This window comes from Hemibagrus wyckioides, linkage group LG03 (genome assembly GCF_019097595.1).
Source record: "Hemibagrus wyckioides isolate EC202008001 linkage group LG03, SWU_Hwy_1.0, whole genome shotgun sequence".
NCBI classification, from domain to species: domain Eukaryota; kingdom Metazoa; phylum Chordata; class Actinopteri; order Siluriformes; family Bagridae; genus Hemibagrus; species Hemibagrus wyckioides.
In genome coordinates, this window is record NC_080712.1 from 1,476,368 (window position 1) to 1,485,865 (window position 9,498).

The 9,498-nt window shown below is 44.8% G+C and overlaps 1 protein-coding gene across 1 annotated transcript; it reads left to right on the top strand.

Annotated features, from left to right (window-relative positions):
- The first annotated feature begins 2,815 nt into the window (after positions 1–2,815).
- Positions 2,816–4,328, top strand: LOC131351072 (uncharacterized). The gene is made up of 4 exons (XM_058386239.1): positions 2,816–3,556; positions 3,644–3,697; positions 3,802–3,918; positions 4,004–4,328. Exons 1-4 carry the CDS (start codon positions 2,860–2,862, stop codon positions 4,195–4,197), a joined length of 1,062 nt encoding a protein of 353 aa, XP_058242222.1. The 5' UTR covers positions 2,816–2,859; the 3' UTR covers positions 4,198–4,328.
- Positions 4,329–9,498: the final 5,170 nt, after the last annotated feature.

Consider the following 9,498-nt stretch of genomic DNA (forward strand, 5'->3'; position numbering starts at 1 on the left):
GGGATGAAGCCAGAGTATACTACAGCATCGAACATAACCTTCCCCAGTTTACAAACCTCTGTAATATTACTCTTAGTAACCTCTGAAGGCATATATCATTAGCTTCTATATGGAAAACTATCTTTGAGAACCCATGCTTGCCTTGGACATTAAGAGGTCTTTAAGAGGCACCTTGGCTCCTGCAATACAACTAACCAATGCTGTTTGAGCCCCTAAAGTCCCAGCTAATTTTACATGCCTTAAGGTATAGTCTCCTATAACCAGAGCTCCTAATTAGGTGATATGAGGAAGAAACCTTAAGGGGAACCAGACCCTGAAGGATTCTGAGTGAGCCTGGAAAAAGTGATTTTAAAAAAAAAGACATTTGATAATGACATAAGCATAAGCTACTTTATAATGTCACAGTGAAATATAAAACAGCTATTTTTTATATTTAAACTATTTTATTATATATTTAAACATGTTCTTGGAGCAAAAACTGCAGTGGACATGGCACTGCTCTCTTTAAATGACCTTAGAGTAAAGGAATATTTCTCCCAGTCTCATACAGCAGTGCAGTAAAAACTCTGCTAGTGCATAGTGTCATAGAGCTGTATAATAATAATAATAATAAAATAACTAATAATATTTTTTTATTTAAAAAAAAGGTGAAAAGAAGGTCAAATAATGAAGTGTGGAAGTATTGTTCAGTATTGTCTGTGTGGCTGATGAGTGATTTGTATAAGTACTTTGCATGGATGCTGTACTGCAGTGAACCATGTCTTAGGTCATGTCTAGCATAAAAGGGTAAAGTTAGAGAACAAGTTTTCTGTTCTAAGCTTTAAGATGTAAAAATCAAACATGTGCTGTATCTGTGGAATAGCAATTGACTTTTGAATATTTTCATCATATCATACTTAGATCTAACATTTAGACTTCCGCAAGCAGAATTACTTCTCTACTGTCAAGGTGTAGAAAAGAATTGAGATTGATGAGATTTCTGTTTTTCTTTATTTAATTGCTGCTGCAGAATCTTTAAACATCTACAACAGTTAGCAAAACCTGTCAAGTGATTCTGATCAATTCTTCATCTCTATTTTCAGTAAGAATGCAATCAAATATGTAGTAAAGTCAGTCAGAGTTTCTGAATCTCTCTGATGGTCTCAGGACACTCAGACACACTAAAGCTAAATAAATATTCTAAATCATATAGGGCATGCTCTCTCTGGAATACTTACAGAGAATATATATACTACAATACATCACGATGCTTCATGCCTGATTTAAAAATATAGCCTAGTACTTTTTTTCACCTAATTGTATTTATCTCTATTTACCACAATGTTCATGTCTTATCATGTTATTAGGCTCCAAGTTTATCCAATTTTGTAAAAATTTCCCAGTGGCTCGTTGTCCAAGGTCCATCGCCACCTTAAGCTTCCACTGGAGCAGTGGTAGCTCAAATGGTTAAGGCTTTGGGTTCTTGATTAGAAGAGTGGGGTTCAAGCTCCAGCCCTGCCAGGCTGCCTCCTATGGGCCCTTGAGCAAGGTCCGTGAAACCTATTCTAGTGACTTGCATTGTTTGCACACATGCACTTTATGTAATCCTTTGTAGTCCCATGTAGTTCTGTGTAGATTTATGTAGTGCAGTGGTGCTGGAGGAATGTTGTTTTGTTTCACTGTATACCAGCTGGTTGAGATAACAATAAAGCCACTTGAATGGACTTAACATCATAGAAATGAACCAGCTATAAGTTATATAAAAGGAAAGGACACATAACAAATAAGTGTAATGAGCTATTATATTTTGTGTTCTTCCTTTTTTTTTTACTTAATATACCTTTAAATTGTTCGAAAAAACAAAACCAAGCTATGAATTGCAAATTACTCGTTGCATGCCCCTTGTCCCATCTAGCTTCAGTGTTTTGCTTAAGGATTTTGCATGGACGCTTCACTGCAATGCACAGTCTTACAACAAGCTTGGTGTCATGGCTGCCTTGATTTTGTCCATTATCATATTTTATGCTCTCTGCACTGTAGGAAAACCTAATCTAAGTTGATATTCAACTGTCATGTCAGTTACCAAACAACCAACAATAAATGTACACTCATTGGAATGGTGTGTGTTTAAGTAAATAGATTATAACACATGGGAGAGAGAAAATAGATACCTATACTGACACAAGCGAAGATTTTGTCTGTGTGCAGACAGTTCTGACCATAGCCAGCGCTATGGAATCAGGACTCAATATTGCATCTGTCACACTGCAGTTCACTGCAATCCATTCTCCTCATTTTGACATCATGAGGTATATATTGTATATTTATTAGGACATTTTTGTTGGATATTATTTTAAAGTGGAAATGTCTAATTTTAGTGCCTATAAATGAAACAAATCTGGCCAAGGTGGATGATGGTGGACTGGTTATTATACAGTTCTCCACCAGGTGGCGGTGTGCACAAAGTAAATAATCCGAAATTATTTTGTGTTTCAACTCTAGAGAGGCAGGCAATCTGTGTAGCATGAAAGACAGGAGCCCTCCCAAATGCCATGGGTGGGGTGGCCAGGAGGCCTACGACCACTTCCCAACCCAAGAGGGAGGCGTCCATTGGAAGAACTGGGGTCTGTCTACATACACTATATTGCCAAAAGTATTTGCTCACCCATCCAAATAATCAGAATCAGGTGTTCCAATCACTTCCATGGCCACAGGTGTATAAAATCAAGCACCTAGGCATGCAGACTGTTTTTACAAACATTTGTGAAAGAATGGGTCGCTCTCAGGAGCTCAGTGAATTCCAGCGTGAAACTGTGATAGCAGCTGCATCCAGCAGCTGCATCCAAGCCATACATCACCAAGTGCAATGCAAAGCGTCGGATGCAGTGGTGTAAAGCACGCCGCCACTGGACTCTAGAGCAGTGGAGACGCGTTCTCTGGAGTGACGAATCGCGCTTCTCCATCTGGCAATCTGATGGACGAGTCTGGGTTTGGCGGTTGCCAGGAGAACGGTACTTTTCTGACTGCATTGTGCCAAGTGTAAAGTTTGGTGGAGGGGGGATTATGGTGTGGGGTTGTTTTTCAGGAGCTGGGCTTGGCCCCTTAGTTCCAGTGAAAGGAACTCTGAATGCTTCAGCATACCAAGACATTTTGGACAATTCCATGCTCCCAACGTTGTGGGAACAGTTTGGAGCTGGCCCCTTCCTCTTCCAACATGACTGTGCACCAGTGACCAAAGCAAGGTCCATAAAGACATGGATGACAGAGTCTGGTGTGGATGAACTTGACTGGCCTGCACAGAGTCCTGACCTCAACCCCATAGAACACCTTTGGGATGAATTAGAGCGGAGACTGAGAGCCAGGCCTTCTCGTCCAACATCAGTGTGTGATCTCACGAGATCGACGTGTTCAGCACGCTCCTCTGAGAAGCAGAGATGTCGCAATCGAAATATTACCGACTCCGACACCGCAAGTCACGAGCGTGACGCCCATCTTAAAAGCCTGCGACGCGCCCCGGCGAGCGAAGGGACTGAAATTCGTCAGAAAGAGCCCATCGATAGTGAAGAGGTTGTTTACAGTTATGTCTTTTTTTATCTTGGATATTTATTTTTCATAAATATATATATGTATAGGGGTCGTTAATCGTTCTTCTAACCCCATACAGATCCGGCCAAATCACCCATGTGTTCGACCAGGGAAGCGGAGCGTGTGATTAACGGTGTGTTTTATGCGTGTGTGTGTGAAAATACGAGTCTTCTTTTTTTAAAAAACAGTGTGTGAATACGTTTTTGTGATACGAGCCTTATTTTTAAAAACAATCAGAGACTGAATCGGAGAACACCCCCGAACCGAATCAGGAAGTGGAGCGACGACGGAGAGAACGTGGACGTCCCGTTAGAGCACTGTTTAAGCACAGGTTTCCTCAGCGACGGTTTAACAGTATGTTGTTTATGTATATATTTAGATTACATTTCTTCTTTATATACCTATACGTATAAGATTTTGATAGGGATTTTTTTTTCAGGCGACGTCTCTAACAGGGAAGTGAGGCCCGAATGGTTCCGACGGCTGAGAATTCCGCAGCCTCTCTGCCAGCGTCGTGATGGAGGATTATTGCGTCTCGCCGAAATAACGAGCGACTTGATTCGCGATCTTATTCGTGACTACACTGCCACGTTTTCTGACGAGTGTGAAAAGGTTTTGAGTGAAATATTTTGAATGTATGTTCGCCTCGGTATATATTTTTGACGTTGTGATTGCAAGGTTATAGATAGGGGGCAATTATATAATAAAATTGTGCATGAAAAAATAAAAAATCATTTAACCCTGAGTTATGACATTTTATTTAGCCCCTCGTTCAAAGTAAAAAGCATACAAAAAACATAAAACATATAGAATAAATACATATATCATTAAAAAATAAAAAAATGGATGAGACATTAGAGAGGGTCCTTGCCGAATTAAGGTTAAACGTGGAAGGGCTAAGGCTTATCCTGCCCTCCTTTCGCATAGACGCACGGCCGGAGGTATACGATAATACCGCCGTGTTTTGGCAAGATCCTCTACAGGCGATAGAAAATGCCATCCTCAGTTTAAATAGATCCGATAATCCGTTTATGGAAATCGAGGCCGCTATTCATTCTATAAACACGGAAGCGGGGGAGAGAGAGGGGGAGGGAATAGAGGAAGAAGGAGGGGTGGCGGGCCATGGGAGAGAATTGAGAGAAGGAGAGGGTGGGGAAGAGGATGAAAGAGAGATGCTGGTGGGAGGAGGAGTGGCTGGAGAGGGTGGGGAAGAGGCTGAAAGAGAGATGCGGGTGGGAGGAGGAGGGTCTGAAGAGGACGAAAGAGAGATGCATGCCGGAGGAGGGGTTGGAGAGGGTGGGGAAGAGGATGAAAGAGAGGTGCAGGTGGGGGGAGGAGGATGCGGTATGGGCGAAGATGAGGAGCGACGTAGAACCGATGAAAGAGAAATCAATGTCACGACTCACGAGAATTTTAACGCTGTAAAAATGAGACGAGTGTTATTGATCCCACCGCCGGGAGACGTGCCGGATATCGCTACGTTTTATAAAAACGTGATCAGCCTCATTCGAGAATCAGTCAAGTATGCGAGAACCATAGCAGATGGGGGGATGTGGTGCAGATGAGTGTAGAGGGGGAAAATGTAAGAGTTCACGCGTCGGTAGTCGTCGATGAGACGGGAAATAACCCGTAGAATGCGGAAACATTCTACCCGTTTTTGAAGATATGCTCGATCACTTAGTACAGTCGAACATGGGCGTTGTGGCGAGCAAACGAGCGGAGCTGATAGTTCAGGTGGTGCGGAACCCTAAAGGCGGTGGGAAACGTAAGCTGGAGAAAACTTTAGACGGCGAGAGTACGTAAGAAAAGACGACACCTGTACGTTACAGAGGAGCGCGGAGATCAGCTCTGCTTCGCCATTGGTCTAGCTCACACGTGTAACGAGGGATTCACAGACTGGCAGTGCGAGAGATGCGCTAGAGAGTGGCAGCGTGCCGTCGGTTTGGACGAGCGGACGCCCGTCGGCTTCGGTGACGTGCGGAAATTCGAGTTGTTAAAATGTAAAATCGTAGTGTTTTACAGAAAATCTAACATCCTCTCGCATTTCAAAACGGATTTCCAGACCGCTCCCGAACTTTGTTTTTATTTTTACAGGATAATCATTATTATGGGATAAAAAGCCTCAAAGCATTTATAGGCACGCGCTTCGTCTGTAATTATTGTTACAAGGGTTTAGATCGTTCCTACACGCATTGTTATTGTCATATATGCAACGACGGGGAGTGCCCCAGGCAAGAGCACGATCCTGTAGAATGCACCGACTGTCTTAGAAAGTGTCGTTCCCTGGCGTGTTATGCCCATCACAAAGAAGGTAAGAGGAACGTTGTAACGGGGAGGATGGTCAGTCTCTGCGAGCTCGTTTAAAAATGTGCCAGATGCAGCAGGTGTTACAACACAGGATCAGGCGCTCGTGTAGGAAACGGTCATCGTTGTGCTAAGGCGAAATGTAAAATCTGCGGGGAGAGGTTATTGGAGGGAGTCAGGAATCGATCACAGGTGTTACATCCGTCCTCTCCCCGTGAGTGCCAACTGTCCCAATTTGATTTTTTAAGACTTTGAAACGTTCGCCAATGAGAAAGGTGTGCACGTTCCTTTTCTGGTGTATGCAAAAACGTTGAAAGGTGAAGAGAGGTGGTTTTATGGTCGGGACAGCGTTAAACATTTTCTTATGCATTTCAGAAACGAGCGCTACAGACGTAATGTTTTTATCGCTCACAATGCCAAAGGGTTCGATGCCTATCTGGTTTTGAGCGGTATGCTGAAAGAGGGGTTATTGCCTTGGTGTATTCTCATGACGTAAAGTCCTCAGTTTTGAGGACCCTCATTATGAGCTGAAATTTATAGACTCTCTGTCTTTCCTACCCATGCGTCTTAGCGATTTCCCAAAAGCCCTAGGTTTCGCCAATCAGAGTAAGGGGTATTTTCTTCATAAATTCAGCTCGGCGGAGCATCTCGAGTACGTAGGACCCTTCCCTCCCCCCTCCGATTATGCTGTAGAGTGCATGTCGGAGCGTGAACGTCAGGATTTTCATGAATGGTACGCCGAGGCCATGCACGGCATTTTTAACTTTAGGAAGGAAGCTCTGCGTTATTGTAAAAACGACGTGATCATATTCTCCCAGGGCTGTGTCAAATTCAGAGATCAGTTTTTCGGAGAGACGCGGGTGGACCCGTTCGGTTCGATCACCATAGCATCCGCCTGTATGAAAGTGTTTATCACGAATTATATGACCCCTAAGACGTTCGCCATACCCTGTCCCTACGGTTACGCTCGGACGTGTAAAAGATTCTCCCACGCGTCAATCCAATGGCTAGAATGGGTCATGGTGAAAGAAAAAATCTTTATACAGCACGCTCTAAATTTAGGGGAAAAGCAGATCGGCCACTTCCAGAACAGCAGAGACTCCCGGCGCATGTGGCAGGGCATTCAGGCGATCACCAACTACAGGACAACTTCACCTGCCTGTGACAGTGACGCCTCCCTTCCAGATGCGCTGAACGACTTCTACGCTCGGTTTGAGGCACAGAACAACACAACAGCGAGGAAGACCATCCCTCCTCCTAATGACCCAGTGCTCTGTCTCACCACGGCTGACCTGAGGAGAACTCTATACAGAGTTAACCCACGGAAGTCCGCTGGACCAGACAACATTCCTGGCAGAGTTCTCAGGGAGTGTGCGGAGCAGCTAGCAGATGTCTTCACTGACATCTTCAACATCTTGCTGAGCAGCTCCATCATCCCTACGTGCCTCAAGACAACGACCATCGTCCCTGTGCCAAAGAAGTCCACGGTTTCCTGCCTCAATGACTACCGTCCCGTTGCACTCACACCAATCGTGATGAAATGCTTCGAGAGGCTCGTCATGAGGCACATCAAGTCACAGCTACCACCCTCGCTGGACCCTTTGCAGTTTGCGTATCGTCCTAACCGTTCCACGGAAGACGCCATCACCACAATCCTCCATCTGGCCCTCACACACCTGGACTGCAAAGACTCCTACGTTCGAATGCTGTTCATAGATTTCAGTTCAGCATTCAACACAATCATCCCTCAGCAGCTGGTTAAGAAGCTGAGTCTCCTGGGCCTGAACACCTCTCTCTGCAACTGGATCCTGGATTTCCTGACTGGGAGACCTCAGTCAGTCTGGATCGGGAGCAGTATCTCCAGCACCACCACACTGAGCACTGGAGCACCTCAGGGCTGTGTGCTTAGTCCATTGCTGTTCACTCTGCTGACTCACAACTGTGCAGCAATGCACAGCTCCAACCACATCGTCAAGTTCGCTGATGACACGACCGTGGTGGGTCTCATCAGCAAGAACGACGAGTCAGCATACAGAGAGGAGGTGCAACATCTAACAGCCTGGTGCAGAGCCAACAACCTCTCCCTGAACGTCGACAAGACCAAAGAGATGGTTGTTGACTTCAGGAGAGCACAGTGTGACCATTCTCCACTGTCCATCGATGGCTCCTCTGTGGAGATCGTCAAGAGCATCAAATTCCTTGGTGTCCATCTGGCGGAGAACTTCACCTGGTCACTCAACACCAGCTCCATAACCAAGAAAGCCCAGCAGCGCCTCTACTTCCTGAGGAGGCTGAGTAAAGCCCATCTCCCTCCCCCCATCCTGTCTGTGTTCTACAGAGGGACCATCGAGAGTGTCCTGAGCAGCTGCATCACTGCCTGGTTTGGGAACTGCACCGTCTCAGATCGCAAGACCCTTCAGCGGATAGTGAGGACAGCTGAGAAGATCATCGGAGTCTCTCTCCCCTCTATCACAGACATTTACACCGCACGCTGCATCCGCAAAGCCATCAGCATTGTGGCTGACCCCACACACCCCTCACACACACTCTTCACCCTCCTGCCATCTGGAAAGAGGTACCGGAGCATTCGGGCCTCACAACCAGACTGTGTAACAGTTTCTTTCCTCAAGCCATTAGGCTCCTCAACACCCGGGACTGAACTGTTCTACACTCTCACACACACACACACACACACACGCACACTCTCACTCAGGACTGAACTGTTCTACACTCTCTCTCACACACACACTCTCACTCAGGACTGAACTGTATACTAACTCTCTGTCTCTCACACACAGATACACACACTCTCTCTTGACTGTGTGGACACAAACACACACACACATAATTTATACTGTTCATTACTTACTGCACTACCTCTACCTGTCATCCGCTGCTATAGTTATATTTATGTTTATTCTATTTGCACTACCTCAACCACTGCTGTGTATTTTTGCACAATATTTTTGCACAATACTTTTTTTTCATTTCACTTTATCTATTTTATTTCACTTACATTCCAGTACACGTTCTTTTATTTCCTTTCAGCGCTAAGTGTCCTGTGTTCTTTTGTGTTGTCTTTATTGTATTTATTGTCTTTTTTGCACTGTCTTGTCTATGCTCTGTTTGCACCTAGCTGCACACTGTGCACTTTACGTGGCTAAGACAAACTTCTGTCCTAGCTCTGTGGTGTTGTTTGTTGTTTTGTATTGTACTAGTAGTTGTATGTTTCTGTAGCACCAGGTCCTGGAGAAACGTTGTTTCATTTCACTATGTACTGCGCCAGCTGTATGTGGTTGAAATGACAATAAAAGCTTCTTGAATCTTGAATCTTGAATCTTGAATCTTTTTTTGTAGACGGTTACGCCGAGATCGACGGGGAAAAATATGCGTGGGAATATCACGGGTGCTTTTACCACATCTGTTTTCCGGTAAATATGTGGTCGAGTATTTTGATATTCTGGATGATCGGAGAGCGTTGATTAGGTGGAGATACAGCGAACGTTGCGTTCAGCCTCCAGGTAAAAGGAGTAACGTCTTCATAGTGGCGTTCACAACGGCGTACGCGCGTCTCAAGATGTACGACTACCTGGAAAGGTTGAGGGAGAGGGTTCTGTACACCGACACGGA

Bases quoted from the DNA above. Each gene is read 5' to 3' on its own strand.
- LOC131351072 (XM_058386239.1), top strand. From the start codon at position 2,860: ATGCAGTGGTGTAAAGCACGCCGCCACTGGACTCTAGAGCAGTGGAGA. The intron at 3,557-3,643 runs GTTATGTCTTTT...AACCCCATACAG, and splicing joins TAGTGAAGAGGTTGTTTACA to ATCCGGCCAAATCACCCATG. The intron at 3,698-3,801 runs GTGTGTTTTATG...AAAAACAATCAG, and splicing joins AGCGGAGCGTGTGATTAACG to AGACTGAATCGGAGAACACC.